The sequence below is a fragment of the Saccopteryx leptura genome, chromosome 3 (assembly GCF_036850995.1).
Source record: "Saccopteryx leptura isolate mSacLep1 chromosome 3, mSacLep1_pri_phased_curated, whole genome shotgun sequence".
NCBI lineage: Eukaryota > Metazoa > Chordata > Mammalia > Chiroptera > Emballonuridae > Saccopteryx > Saccopteryx leptura.
The window spans coordinates 127245800-127261302 of NC_089505.1; the positions used below are offsets into that span (position 1 = coordinate 127245800).

Consider the following 15503-nt stretch of genomic DNA (forward strand, 5'->3'; position numbering starts at 1 on the left):
AGTTTTTTAAAAGTATGTTGTATTATCTTTTTCACTCTTACAATCATCTTCACTTGTGACATCTGTACAGCACTTTGTGGTCTAGATCAGTGGTCCCCAACCTTTTTTGGGCCACAGACTGGTTTAATGTCAGAAAATATTTTCACGGACCGGCCTTTAGGGTGGGACAGATAAATGTATCATGTGATCGAGACAAGCGTCAAGAGTGAGTCTTAGACAGATGTAACAAAGGGAATCTGGTCACTTTTTAAAAATAAAACATCGTTCAGACTTAAATATAAACAAAACGGAAATAATATAAGTTATTTATTCTTTCTCTGAGGACCGGTACCAAATGGCCCATGGACCGGAACCGGTGTGCAGCCCAGGGGTTGGGGACCATTGGGTTAGAGGGCATCTTTCCCTTGGGTAGAAACTATAGTCTACTTTTTAATACTTCCAAGAGAGGAGATGACTGCCCCTGGCAGTGGCCGATGCCATCCTCTCAGTGAGTCTGCTTCTCCAAGTTACTCTAAGGGAGCCTGATTATTAAGGGGAGAAAAGAGCTGCACTGCTTGCAAAGCTTCCTGTGGCAATGCCACTGTCCTCTCCCTCTGGGGCTGAGCAAACACTGGACAGCAATATTGAAGCCTAGAGCATGATGAAGCCAGTGGGGGAGCTGCTGGCCAGAGGCTTGGCCCTGGATGACAGCAACTGGACTTCACACATGTTCCACCTCGCCACCTCGCCAAACTTTCGGGTAAGTGCTCAACTCTGAAAGTCCAGCTTCTGCAGGGAGGGCAGACCCAGAGGGAGGTGCTGCCGAGCTGCTGGGTTTCTGGGCCGTGTGTGTAAGGGAAACTTTATCTGCTTAGAAACTGGCAGATAACTCAATTAAAAAAGGTATCTGCTGTTTAGTGAGACAGAACTTTTCTAGTAGTGAAACTACTGCTCCTGATGATTTAATAAGCAGTGAACTTAATTACCTTCATCCCAGGGTTTGGAAAGAGGCACGAGCAGATTAGTTATGTATAGTACTATCTGAAAACCTACTGAGGATGCTGAGAACTGAGACCAGAGCTTCTAAAGTGTCCACATCTGAGGGCCACTCCCTCATATACATGTCAGTAACACGTGACACACAGACGCAAACCCAGCCAGCAGAGGTGCTACGTGTGAGCACTTCCATTGACACCGTCTCCTTTGCCTCTCGTGGCGATCTTGTGAAGCAGGTATGAGAAGGGTTATTATTACTCCACTTTGTAGGTAAGAAGACTGAGGCTCAAAGACAGGAAGTAGCTTCCTTCACGATCATTTATAAATTTGGTGCACCTGGGACTCTTATATCGCAGGTGGGCACTCCTCCTCCCTCGACTTCCTCCTCAGAGGTATCCACATTCAGTTCTGGTATGATCCCTCCTTCCCACACATTCTCCCCTCCTGGATTCCCATATCATAAAAGAAGGCAGAACTCATTTTCTTACAGTGCTGGGAGTGGTTGCTGGTTGCAGGGCTTGGGCTAGACGGGCTGATGCTGGAAGCCCTGGGCACATTAACTGAGCTTGGGACTGCAGCTGCCAGGCTTGGTGTCTCTGTGCTGTGGTTCTGGTAGGTGGGGCTGTGGATGGTGGTCCCAGGGGCTCTTGTGGAGTCGGCTACTATCCTTGTCGTGGTAGAGGCTAACGTCGTGGTTGAGGTAGATTGAGGTGCTGGAGGGGAGATACCATGGAGGTCACTTCGACAGAGAATTGTGTTGTTTTAGCGTCTAAATTACTGCCTCTATGGATTATACTTATGAACTCATTTATCCTTGTGGCTCAGCTCAAGTGCTAACTTCTTTGAAGCCTTCCCTAATTCCCATGAATGGGTGATGATCGTTAGCTCAATCCCAAGCACTGTGCCTGTGTTTATATTACATGTTGATTCAATAAAGATGAGGTATTAAAACAATGCTATAGAATTAGGCATGGGCGAGACCACTGTAAGTCTGGGAGGAGGGAAAATCATATAAATCTAGGAGGGTTTTACATGCATCCTGTTAAACCATTAGGTTTAAATTCTTACTTCACTTTATACATTTAAATCTAGGAATCATAAATGATGCAGCAGACTTATGCTCAAACAAAAGGCCTTGGCCCTGTATCCAGACTAGGGAATGAGCCCTGGCCAGAGAGGATAGCTCAGTTGGTTAGAACATTGTCCCAAAGCACAGAGGTTGCTAGTTCGATCCCCAGCCAGGGCACATACAGGAACAGCTCGATGTTTGTGTCTCTCTTTCTCTCTCCCTTCCTCTCTCGCTAAAATCAATAAATAAAAATGTTTAAAAAAAAAAAGGACTGGGGAATGAATACAAATTCATATGGTTGAAGTATTAACTATTAGTCCCAATCATGTCACAAAAGTTCTGGGCAAGAAATAGGCAACCTCATAGTCACTTGCATGTAAATAGTAACTAAAGCCATGAGGATCAAGGCTTCTTAATTTGAAGTCTTCAAAGGATTCCAGAAAGCCCCTGAAAATTATTAAAGTGTTGTCTGTATGTGTGCGCTTTGGGGGACAGTGGGCGGAGGAAAGCCTTGGGAGGACGTGGGGGACCCCAGCGTACAGGGATGTAAAGGAGAGGGGCCTGCAAAGGCAACAGGCGGCCAGAGCAGACGGAGGAAACCCTGGAGCACACGGCGTCCCAGAAGCCTAGGGAGGCTTTCAGCCGGCTGGGGGCCGGTGCGGCCAGGTGCCACCCCTCCCGGTAGGTCCACTTACCCCGGTAACACCTCTTCATGTCTGGGCCCAGCCACATTGTGTCAGGACAGGCACACGTGTACTTGGGAGCGTGGCTGGAGATCTGAGGAGCGGGAAGGCACAGGTACTCACAGCCTCCATTGGGCTGGGCACTCAGCTCGCAGGCATCTGCCGCTAATGGGAAGGAGGGAGAGAGACGGACGCAGAGATGGGGCCCAGACAGGACATGCCGGGCCTTCCCTCCTCCCGGGGATGAGCCCCTTCCCACTCAGCCTGCTTGAAAAGCTTTCTCTGCTTCTTTCATTGGGCACCTTTCAGCATTGTACCCGGTGTTTCAACCCCACGCTTTCATTTACTCCTGACAACAACTCTGGGAGGTGGGTATTATGCCCCAGATTGACAGATAAAAGACACCTAGGCTCACAAAGAGAATGCACTTGTCAAAGTTGTATCTCTAGTAATTTTGGAGACAGCATTTAAATTGAGGTCTGCTGGACTCCAAAGCTACATGCCGTTTCTCTTTCTTATTTAAATTTCTAGATCTAAAATCAGACCCTAGACTTATCTCATTACCTCCTCTATGCTTTCTCACCTTCACCCTGGCAGCCAAGCCCTCGGTTATAGTTAGACTTAGTACATCCTAGTGAGAGAGGAGACAACGCATAGTGGGATTCTGGCTTCCATTCCCAACCGGCAAGCTGAATTACCATCTGGCCCGAGGATACATTAGTTTATACTACTGTCGAATGGGTACAAATAGTAGATGAGAAGCAGCATGCTCCTCATGGCAGAAGGAGCTCAGGATTCTGAGTTAGATTTTAGTTCTGCCACCTCCTCACAATATTTTACCTCTCTGAGCTACAGTGTCCTCAGTTGTTAAACGAGAACAGTAATACCTAAACTTTGTAGGATTGGAAAAAATAGAGTATTTATATATTTATTTCCTTAAAACCAGGCTTCTTTCACCAAGAGCTTGCTTGAGACAAAACGAGATAAATACATGGTAGCAAAGCACTCTGCCAACGAGAGAGATTGCTGCCATCATTCCCGGGGCTGCTGAGACGTTGTGTTACACGAACATGGACGCAGCCTGCCTCGTGGAGGGAGAGGACGTGGGTAGGGGACCTGGGACAAGGGAAGACTCACCTCTTGGCTGCTTCAGCTCATGGAAGATGACAATGTCATGTGGGTTATTGAGGTTCTCAGCTAGGACGGAGATTTCCAGGCCACTGAGCCGATTTGCACTGAAAATGGCCTCATTCTCCAAGTCTGTCCAGAATACCTTGTCCTATGGGGTACAGATGCAGAGGATGGGAGGGCTAGAGCCTAAACCCATGACCTCAGTCTGAGGGCCCAGCCCGAAACTGGGCATAAGAACTTCCCTGCCATCTCCCCTGAGCAATCCTGTCCACAGGTTCACAGTGGGACTCTCGGCCTCCGATCTGTGGCATATGCTCTGGCTCCCTCCTGTCTCAGAGGCCTAGTCAGTGATTTTGCGCCCTAGCCTGGGGACTGCTCATTAATGCTTAGCCAGGCCTGCTTCCTGGAGCCCAGCAAACTCGAATTTGGGTCTCTATTAGTTGTTACCATTACTGGGGCCCAGGACCATGACTGGAGGGGATGTGTGAACACCTGAGAACTATTCCCTGCTGGGCTTCCTACAGCCTCTGGGTATAACATATATGCATCCAATGGTTAGTCCATACAAGCCCAGATGTGCATCTGCAGACATATCCACATTGACAGGTACAAGCAAGCAGTCTCATGTACAGATCTGGACACATACCCACCTGCTCATCTACACATACAAAGGCACACTTGTACCTAAATAAGCACTAGTCTATGTATTGGTACACAGATTTATACACACAGGCACCAGTATATACAGGAATGCACTCTTTTAAATGCATTTACCTACACACATGCACATACATATATTTTACACATACATGCCACAAATATGCACAAGCACATACACATGTCCGAACACACCTGTGTTTTGAAGCAGGGGCTGGCTTGCCCATAAATTCAGAGCATTGCTTGGTGGTGTCACTCCAAGCAATATTGCCAATGCCCACCACAGACCACTGTCCCTTTGCCTTCCCTCCTCTGGTGGCAGACTTAGTTTTGGGGAAGAGGTAGGTGTGTGAGACCATGGTTGGGTCTCACTTCCTTGTCCCCCAGGGAGAAGGGTTGATAGGGTAAAAAATCATGAGGGTCTTAACTGTCCCCCTCCTGGGAGATTCTTGAAGACTAGGATGATGCCTGAGTCACTTCTATGATCTCACAGTCCAGAAAAGGTCAGTATAAGTGTGCTGAGTGAATAGCATCTCAGGCCATTTCCAACAATAAATGACTGTAAGGAAATACAGATTGCTCCTCCCCTCCCTCCCTTTATTGGGTATGTTCTGTATACGTGGCCAAGTGTGGGTGCTGCGAGTTCTGAAACAAGATATACACAGTCTAGCAACTTACCCCTGAGCAGTGCTCTGAGACAGCGGCCTTGGGAAGGGCGCACGGGCCATGGGCCACAGAGCCTTTGCACGGAGCCAGCTCATAAAGTGCACAAACATGGCAGTGGCCTTCCTGCCCCTTTGTTTCCATTTGGACAACTCTCAGGGAGTCATCCCATCTGAATATACCTCTTCTAGGCTTTAGCTTCCTCATGGGGCCATGTCTCCCCTCACGGGGCTCACCTCAAACACAGCTATCCCAAAAGGGTGGCTCAGGAAGTCAGGGGAAGAAATCAGCATCTTTCTGTTGCCTCCGCTGAAGTCAATGCTAGACAGCTGGTGCAGCTTGGAGTCTACCCAGTATAAGCGCTGGTTCAGCAAATCTTGTGGAAGAAAAAGGCGGCAGGGGACCAGGTCACAAGCCTGAGACCACAGCCTGGGTCTCTGCTCCTCGTGCCCCCTCCCTACCCATATTTCTGGGCCAGGCCTCGGACTGAGGCCATCCTGGGACACCCATCAGGAAACACAGGCACCGGCACTATAAGGGTATGCAGAACAATCCGTGGGGCTGAGGACGTGGTCAGGACCAGGTGCTGGAACAGCCCCCTAGCTAGGGAAGGCAGGGCTCACCCAGGGTGATTCCATTGGGCCACTCAATATTGTCTGACACCAGTGTTTGCCGGTCCACACCATTGAGCCCAGACTTCTCAATCTTGGCTTGGTACCCCCAGTCAGACCAATACATGAACCTAAAAGAGAGAAGAACCCAATAGGGCTTCTTGTCAGGGACATGAGTGGGGTGGTCTGGATCACAAGGGCTCAATGGCCCCACCGAATGTTGGAGATTATGCTTAGTAGGAACTGGGAAAACCTCTGAAATCCACTGGGACCATCAAATCTTAGTTAGCAGGCGCTTTAGCCTTCACCTCATGAGTCCCGGGAAGCCTGTATTCCTCAAGTGTCCATCCGCCCCTGCTGGATAGCCCAGGAGCCCGCCTCTCCCTTCGGGCAGCTCTAGCTAGAGCCCTGGCCCCAGAGTGGGAAGGCCCTGGTCAATCCTCCCTGACGACTCCGGTCCACAGAGGAGAAAGTGGATGATGTAGCAGGGCCACACAGCTAGAACTGTCCAGGTCTTCTCTCTCTCTTTTTTGAACATTTATTGAGTACTTACTTACTATGTGCCAGGCACTGGGCTGAGTACTTTCACCTCATGTATTTACATCAGGACTATGGAGGAAGTCATAGGGAGGCAGATTTGGGAATATGAGAAAACAAAACAAAAAATACTTTCTAATGGGGCAGAACAGTCCCAGGGGAAGGAATGAGCTCCTGTCTCCGGAAGTGGGTGAGCAGCCACCAGCTGCCCGTCGGCAGCATGCAGCAGCCTGAGGACAGCCCCCCTGCCCCAGGAACTTCTCCTAGACAAGCTCTAGAGACCTGCTCTGCTCTGAGATGCTCTGATTCTATAGTATGATGAGCGAGCAGTAGTCTCAAGAGAGCCCTGGCAACTAATGCCCAAAGGAGCCTTTGGTCCGCGGTCGATAGGCTGAGGGGCCTGCACGGACTTTCTTCCCATAGGCTGTGTCTGAGTGGTCCAGGGCCTTCCAAAGCCCTCAAGATAGCTCTTATGACAGACACTCAATGAAGACTGAGCGCCTACGGTGGGAGAATGGGAAGGTCTAGGTGACGACACTCACCCTCGCAGGGGGTCAACGGCGATGGCCCGGGGTTCACTGAGGTCATGGCTGAAAAGAGTGCACCGGCGGCCACCATCGACTGTGGCCACTGAGATGGTCTTGTTGCCTGAGTCCGTCCAATAGATGTGCTTGTGGACCCAGTCTACTGCCAGGCCCTCTGGAGAGTGCAGCTGCTCGTCAATGAGGACCTCCTGCTCAGCCGGGTTGCTGGCCTTGTCCATGTAGGCACTAGGAGCAACCAGAGCTGGCTGTGGGGCTGCTGGTCTACCCACGCATAGCTCAGGGCTGCCTGCGCACCCCTCTCCTCTCTCTCTGCCCTCTGGGCCATGGCAGTGATTTCAGAGGAGCTTGGCTAATTTCTATTCAACACATTCCCAGGCCACCAGAGTAGGCATGTCAGCTTGAATCAGCCACAGCCTCTGGCCCGGAGAAGCTCAGTTTAGTGGGGGACAGAAATTTACAGCCAGATAATTATAGTATAATGTGATTAAGGAAAGTATCTGGGGCTACAGCAGCAGAGAAATGGAGACGACATCATCCGGGAGGGTGGCAGAAGGCTTTGTCCTGAAGGACTAGTTTGTTAGGAATACAAAGAACAGAAAGCAGAGGGAATAACATGTGCAAATGCCCAGAGGAGTATATTGTGGAATATTGAATAAGGAGAGCTATTTAGTGGGGGAAGAGCTGGGCAGGTGGGATGTCAGACTGGTAGTAAGTATCAGAAGGGGCCACATCTAGAGGGGCTCTGCATGCCATACTGAGATCTTATTTTGGAGCAGGTAACTGGACAGGTAAGAGGACAGGGCCAGTTAGGCATGTTAGATTACTGTGGCACCTATGGACTAATAGATGGATTGGAAGGGGAGGGAATGAAGGCAGGGAGTCTGGTGAGAAGGCTGTTCACTGCATCCAGGTGAGAGATAAAGAGGGTCAGCAGGAGGGTTGTGCCAGTGGGAATGGAGAGAGGGGGCTGAAAAGACAGTAGACACTCAGGAGGCAACATTAACAGGACTTTCTGTCTCCCAGATGCTGTTTTCCCCAAGGTTTTCTTCTCCCTCATAACCTGTCTCTGGGAAGGTCGATCCACAGTGCCCACTGCCATCCATAACTGACCCTCCCATCCCAACAACTCTCTTAAGCACCAGACTGTAAAGCCAAATGGCTCCCCTTAGATGTCCCATGGACTCAATACATCCAAAACCCCGTATCACCATTCCCCTCCCCTCAGCCAGTGGCTAGACTGCCCAACCCTCCCCCTACTGGATTCTCCTCCAGAGCTCCCACATCAGAGAACAGCACCACCATCCACAAAACCTCCCAAGTCAGAACCTAAAACTCCCCAAATGGACTTGGGAGTAGTTCATTTGGATGCTTCCTCCTTAGCCCCATATCCAATCTGTTATAATACCCTGCCTCTTTCAGTAACAGCTGTTGGACATGCACTGCTCTAGCTGTTTCTGGGTGAGTGATAACTGAGTGTGTGTCTCTGTGTGGTGGTGGTGGTGGGGTAAGCATTGAGTTGTGAGTAGCACTTGGTACTGTATATTTGTTTCTATCTACCCATCTGTCTGTCCATCCACCCATCCATCCCATCATTCTTTCAACAGTCTCCCCAGGGGTTGGTCATTGGCAGATCTGCTAAGTGGATGGATCTCAGAACAAAGAAAGGCTATGACCCAGGAGGCAGGCGGGTGGGATCTGAGAACCCAGGAGAGAAGTTCGTGTGCGAGGAGGGAGTCTCCCTGAGAGCCACCATCCATTGACTGCGGTGTCCCAGACACAGTGAAGAGCTGGGCTGGGGTAATTGCCTCCAGGAAGACTTCCCTGACCTCCAGATTGAGCCAGAGGCCTCCTCTGTACTTGTTCGTCATGATCATCACCATTGATATCACTATATTATGAGTGGAATCCTCCAGGCAGTCTGAGTCATCTTTGAGTCTTCAGGATCCAACACATATACTTGAGCCTCTGTGAAAGTCCTCACTAAGCCAGGGATTTCTTCCTTTCTGCCCTGACTGAACATTTCTTATGTCTTGCACTGTTCCACTAGGCCGCCAGGGGTCAGTCAAAGCTCAGACATGTGGAGCTCAAAGCCGCTTTCTCCACAGAGCCTGCAGCCCAACCTACTAGGTGAAGTTCCGGCAGTTCCATAGCCACTGTGGCTCTGTGTCCCTTCCTAAGCCCCAGCTCTGTTCGGGAGAATTCTTCTTCCCTTCTTGTTTTCCTGCTGACACTTCTGTAGGCCACCTGGTCCTGCCACTGTGCACCTGTGCCAGGCTACTGTGTTCCCCAGGGGCAAGTAGGACCAGCACAGAGCCATGTGGAGCCTGGGGCTGGGTGTGTGACCTGTGTGTAATGACCTGTGGGGTAGAGTGGCCACCCTTTCTCTTCTGTCAGCTTCTATCCCCTAAGACCTTACTGACTGACACCTGCCACTGCTTACCTGTAGATCTTGCGGTAAGAGAGGTCACACCAGTAGATGCGATTGGTGGCAACTTCAACGTCTAGCGCCACGACATTCTTGAGCATGGGGATGAGGCGTGAGTAGTCTCGCTTCACCAGGTCTATCCTCCGCACTTCGTGCCGGTTGGTGAAGATTAGGGACGGGCTTCTGCCAGCTGCCAGCGGGAGGTTGAGAAAGAAAGGGTCAGTGCAAGAGGCAGGAAGGGGAAACCAAGGCTCTGCCACTGGTTTGCTGGGTGATGCCTCATTCTTCTGTAGAACAGAGGTGACCATTTCTACATCACAGGTTAGAGAAGGAGATAAAATAATGGGTACAGAAAGCATGTGATGCAAAAGCACCACGCATAACAGGATTTTTGGTCTTTTTATTAGATATAAACTACCCCCAAATCTTCTGACTCCCTTTTCTTCCTTAGGCTTGCACTGAAGGCCTTCCGCAGCGTGACCCCCCAGCTCCCTATCCAACTTCATCCCTCACCTCTCTAACACACACCCGAGTCCAGCCATCAGACTACCTGCGTTACCCAGCCACAGCAGAACTATGCTGCCTAGGGGCCTTTGCTCAAGTTGTCCCCGCTACTTAGAATGCATTTCTTTTTTTTTTTTTTAGAGAGGGGAGAGAGAGACAGAGAGAGAGAGAAGGGGGGAGGAGCTGGAAGCATCAACTCCCATATGTGCCTTGACCAGGCAAGCCCAGGGTTTTGAACCGGTGACCTCAGCATTTCCAGGTCAACGCTTTATCCACTGCGCCACCACAGGTCTAGAATGCATTTCTTCACAGAAACTACCACCTCCTGCTTAAGAGCCCCACTGTAACAGTTCAAGAAGGGCAATGTGAGCATTAAGTGTTTTAGAAAGATGACTAAGGCTCAGTATGGAAGGCAGACATCAGAGCTGGGGGTGAGACTCAAGGGAGGAGATTTCAGGGCGGTCACTGTGAGTCTTTAGTTTATGCAGACTGTGTTTGGGGACATGGCAAGAGATAAGGCTGCAGAGGTTGGCAGGGGCCAGACCATGAAGAGATCTGTGAGCTGGGTGAAGAGTTTGCACTTTATTTTGAGCCAATGGCAGGGGTGGGATGTGTGAGATATATGACACAGATTATCTATGTGCAATGGGACAACACACAACTGCCAATGTAGAAACAAAGCCCATTTAAAGACTTAAGATTAGATTTCAGGAAGATCATCAGTGAACTAGACGTTCCTGGCTCTTGCATAGGTCTGAGGTCCCAGCACTCAGCACAGGCTGCGAGTCCCCAGCCCATTTTCAGATGTCTCGGGTCATGAGGCACCCACACTGTCTGAGGGGCACCATGTACCTGGAGCTGCCTGTGCCTTCTTCCCTTCCTGTTTTCCTGCTGACACTCTGTAGACCACCTGGTTCCTGCCACTGTGCACCTGTGCCAGGCTACTGTGTTCCCCAGGGGCAGGTGGGACCAGCACAGAGCCATGTGGGGCCTGGGGCTGGGTGTGTGACCTGTGTGTAATGACGGAGACTCTTTTAAAGCAGGGCGGGGTGAGAGGGCAAGTGTGGTACAAACAGAGAGCACAGAAAACTGGGCTCTGAGTGCAGGGAGGAGAAGGCAGAAAGCTAGCTTCACGGCCTCGCTCTGCCAGTGACAAACTGTGTGGTTTTCCTGATACCAAAGTGAGAGTGATGACACTTTATCTTCCTAATGCAGCGGCTGCGTTACAGGATATCTCGAGGTGGTTTTCTCCTGAGAGCTGCGACTGTGACAGGAACCAACATGCTTAGGATCCAGTTTTTGTTTAACTGCATTTATTGTCCCACTTACTTATGCATTCATTGGTTGATTCTTATACATTCCCTGTGGGGATCGAACCTGCAACCTTGGCATATGGGGACAACGTTCCAACCAACTGACTCTCCTGGCCAGGGTCTAGATGTGTATTTTTCTTAAATGTAACATGTCCAAATCAATCTAATTTTCCCTAAACCTGCTTTTCTCACCATCTTTCCCAACTCTATAAATAGCAATCCTATTTCTCCAGTTGCTCAGCCAAAAACCTGGGATTCACCTCCCCCCCCCTTATATCTCATATTTAATTCATAAGTAAATCCTGTTGTTCCAAAATAAATTCTGACTTTCAAAATCTACCTAGTCTTTCTACTTCTTACATTTTCACTGTAATACCCTGGTCCACGCCACCATCACCTCTCTTCCAGATTACTGTCAAAACCTCTACATGGTTTCCCTGCTTCCTCCCTTGTCCCCTACAGTCTATTCTCAACACAGCAGCCAGAGGTAGCCAGCTAAAATGTGAGACACACCTGTCCCTCCTCCACTCAAAACCCTCAGAGCTTTCCCCTGAATGAGAGTGAAATTGAGCGTCAGCCCTCATAGTGGTCTAGAACAGTGGTCCCCAACCTTTTTTGGGCCACAGACTGGTTTAATGTCAGAAAATATTTTCACGGACCAGCCTTTAGGGTGGGACGGATAAATGTATCACGTGACCGAGACAGCGTCAAGAGTGAGTCTTAGACGGATGTAACAGAGGGAATCTGGACATTTTTAAAAAATAAAACATCGTTCAGACTTAAATATAAATAAAACGAAAATAATGTAAGTTATTTATTCTTTCTCTGCAGACTGGTACCAAATGGCCCACGGACCGGTATTGGTCCGCAACCCAGGGGTTGGGGACCACTGGTCTAGAAGACCTTAGTGATCTGCCCGAGTCACCTCTCTGACTTATTGTCTGTCCTCCTTTTGTGTGTGTGTGTGTGTGTGTGTGTGTGTGTGTGTGTGTGTGTGTGTGTGTGACAGAGACAGAGAGAGAGACAGAGAGATGGACAGATAGGGACAGATAGACAGGAAGGGAGAGAGATGAGAAGCATTAATTCTTCGTTACGGCACCTTAGTTGTTCATTGATTGCTTTCTCATATGTGCCTTGACCGGGGGGCTATAGCAGACCAAGTGACCCCTTGCTCAAGCCAGTGACCTTGGGTTCAAGCTGGTGAGCCTTGCTCAAACCAGATGAGCCCATGCTCAAGCCGGCGACCTTGGGGTTTCGAACCTGGGTCTTCCGTGTCCCAGTCCGACGCTCTATCCACTGCGCCACCGCCTGGTCAGGCTATCGTCTGTCCTCCTTGCTCCTGCTGCACTAGTCCTCACTTATCTGAAACCATGCATGCTCCTACCTTAGGGCCTTAGCACTTCTCTTCCTTAGCCTCATGATCTTCTTGCAGAAAAATGCCAGCTCACCCCTTCACCTCAAATGTCACCTTATCATGAAGGTAAGGGCTTCCCTGATCGATCTATCTAAAAATGTAACCCACTGCCCTCCTGGACTTTCTTCTCCCTTCCCAGCTTGTATTTCTCCTTAACCCTTATTACTATTGGCCATGCACTGCATTTTATTTATTTATCTGATTTCTTGTCTGTCTCACCCACTAGGATATAAGTCCCATGAGGGCAGATAAGGATTTATGTCTGTTTTGCTTACTGCTGAACCCGGTGCCTACAACAGTGTTCCGTGTCCAGGATAAAGAACTGAAATAAGCGAATGAGTTCAGTTGGCTGAACTGATCAATGTTAGATCTGCACATGTCATGCTCTTTGTGTGGGCTGCCTATGCTGTGTGTGTAGTCCGCGTGGCTTGTCTATATTTGGGTTTTGTGTGAGTGTGGTCTCTGTGGGCTGTTCTGGGTGCCTCTGTGTAGTGTCCGTGTGGGTGTCCGTGTGCAGCGCAGTGTGCACGATGTGTATGTACACTCTGAGCAATGGGTGTGCACATCCACTCCTCACATATATGGAAGCATGCTGCCTTCTGTACCCCTCAGGGTTTCCCCTTTCCCCCACATCTTAGGGTGTCCATACCGACAGCCTTGCAGTTCTTGGTCAGTGTGTCCATCTCGTAGCCAGGGTGACACTCGCACTTAAAGTAGCCCTTGTAATTGACACAGATCTGGCTGCAGGCATCTGGGTCCTTGCACTCATCAATGTCTGTAGGGAGGAGCAGAGGTCAGAACTGGCAGGAGGATCTTCCCCTACTTGGGAGTGTAAGGGGAGGGTCTCACCGCCACAGGTCTTCTGGTCCAGGAGCCGATAGCCTGCTGGGCAGGTGCACTCAAAGCCGATCTTGAGGTCAGTGCAGATGTGGGAGCAGCCGCCATTGTTGTGCAGACACTCGTTCAGCCCTGGAAAAGGACACGGGCTCCTGAGGGTCCAGGAACCCATCCTGGGGTGGGGGCCAGACAGGGATGGGCCCAGAGCTGAAGCAGAGTCTCGGGGCAGCAGGACTCCCATAGATGCTCTTAGCCTCGGCCTCATTAACCAGGTGACAGGGCAAGAGGTGAGTCAGAGAGGGGCGGGTCCTTGCTCAAGGCCAGATACACAAACAGGGACAGAGTGGAAACCAGAACTCAGGTCCTTTGCATCTCAGGCCAGGGCTCTGTCCACCGCCAGGCCAAAGGCAGTGAGGCTGCCTAAGGTTTGTCCTTTCACAAACAAGTTTCTTCCAGCTCCTCCTTCCCCGTGACCTCAGAGTCGAAGGGGCCTGCATGGACGTCATCTAACCCTCAGGATACCCCAGTAATCCTTTCTGAAACATCCTCGCTTCAACATCTCCAGCCTCAGATGCCCACTCCCCTCTTGAGGCAGCTGCCCCCATCTGGACCAAAGTTCTTCCTCACAGGGTCAGCCCCCTCGTAGTTTCTGCTCCTGCTCCCAGCTCTGCTGAGTGGGCTTGACCAGAGTCTAATGGCTCCCTCAGAATCTCTTTAAAGCACTGGTTTCTAATCCCCTACTGATCAAGATACCTTTCTCTGGATATACTCCAGACCTGGCCCACCATGCCGGAGTCTGAACAGTCTTCCCCATATTAATCTAAGACTGCCAGGCCTTTTTCTACACTGAGATGTTGCTAAGTCAATTCTCTCCTATGATAAACTATGATGGATTATTTCACCTCTCCTCTCCACACCTGTTTATTCCTACTCTTAGTCACAGGTCTGGTCCTAGGATTACCAACTGCTGCAAGGGAGGGAGGGATGCCAGGAGGTTGTCTGGTTCCCCCATCCCACTCCCTCGTCACCTTCTGGCAGGGTCCTAGAGGAGGTCAGAGAGGCCAGGACCAAGGCTCACCAAGTTCTCACAGCATCTTCTGAGCTTTAGAGTCACAGAAGGTTAATTCAGCAAGCCGAGGGAAGGAGCCATACCACCCCTCTGCCCTCCAGGCTCATGCACCGCCACTCCAGCCAAGCCAAGCAGAGCTAAGCTGAGCCAGCCATGGCCATGCAAACAGCTGGCTTGAGGTGCCTACCCCAGGCCATGCACAGCTGTGGGCGCCCCACCTCCAGCCTGAGCCATGCTTAGGGAATGTTCCCCTTTACCCCTAGGCCTCCTTCTGTTTCCCCGAGATGTTGGCAGAACTGAAAGAACAAGACCACAGCAAACTCATGACTGGGAGGCGTGGGGCTAACTCAACCAGGCCCGGCCCTGAGCCCCAGCCCCTTGGCGTGGGCTGAGCCATGGTACCTTTGGGGTGATCTTTGTGGTGCACCACCTCCAGGAATCTTTCTGTCCCTCCAAGCCCTCTCTAGCCTCTCCTGTACCGTGTCATTCCCTCGGCGCCATCCGCTCCTTTGTTCGCCCTCTCACTCCCTGCCTCGTTCATGCACCCGCTCACGTCCTCCCTCTCCTTGGCAGGCAGCAGCAATCCAACACTGTGTTTATTGAATGCTGATGGAATGGCATGTGTAGGATGGCTCAGAAAGGGGACAAGGGAGAGCACGGTGTCTCTAGACCTGAGATGGCAAGGGCAAGAATGGGTAGTGGGTCTGGACCTGTCTATCCCTGTCAACCCTTCTCTGGAAGCCTAGCACCAAGGCAGAGGCTGAAGGGGAATCTCTGGGCGCCTCCCAATTCCATCTAGCCTGGAGATGATTCTTCTGGGATACCTGCAGGGGAGGAGAAGGACAGGTGATCCAGAGAGGCCTGAGCAGCATGAGGTCCCCCACGGAAGGAAGGGGCAGTGTCACTTTACCAGCCCATGCACACACCTGCATGCACACACACATCCGCTTACATGCAGAGGCACAGACAGGCCCATGGACTCCACAGACACATTCACACAGACGTGGGAACACACACAGAGATACTGATACAATTCCCTTGCCTGACTCAGAGAAGGAGCCATGGATACA

At 50.6% G+C, this 15503-nt stretch overlaps 1 protein-coding gene across 10 annotated transcripts in view; it reads right to left on the reverse strand.

Annotated features, from left to right (window-relative positions):
• LRP8 (LDL receptor related protein 8) overlaps nt 1-15503 on the reverse strand; it is a 79807-nt gene that overhangs the window by 13054 nt on the left and 51250 nt on the right. For 6 of the 10 annotated variants that reach the window (XM_066376319.1, XM_066376318.1, XM_066376316.1 and 3 more), the window contains 9 exons: nt 13377-13496; nt 13177-13302; nt 9312-9486; nt 6869-7096; nt 5802-5920; nt 5415-5554; nt 3865-4006; nt 2740-2892; nt 1464-1688 (listed from right to left, as the gene is read on the reverse strand). In XM_066376319.1, coding sequence (XP_066232416.1) covers nt 1464-1688; nt 2740-2892; nt 3865-4006; nt 5415-5554; nt 5802-5920; nt 6869-7096; nt 9312-9486; nt 13177-13302; nt 13377-13496 — 1428 coding nt within the window. Of the gene's footprint in view, nt 1-1463; nt 1689-2739; nt 2893-3864; nt 4007-5414; nt 5555-5801; nt 5921-6868; nt 7097-9311; nt 9487-13176; nt 13303-13376; nt 13497-14690; nt 14730-15503 lie in introns of all 10 variants that reach the window. The other 4 variants (XM_066376315.1, XM_066376310.1, XM_066376313.1 and 1 more) reach the window with 1 other exon arrangement.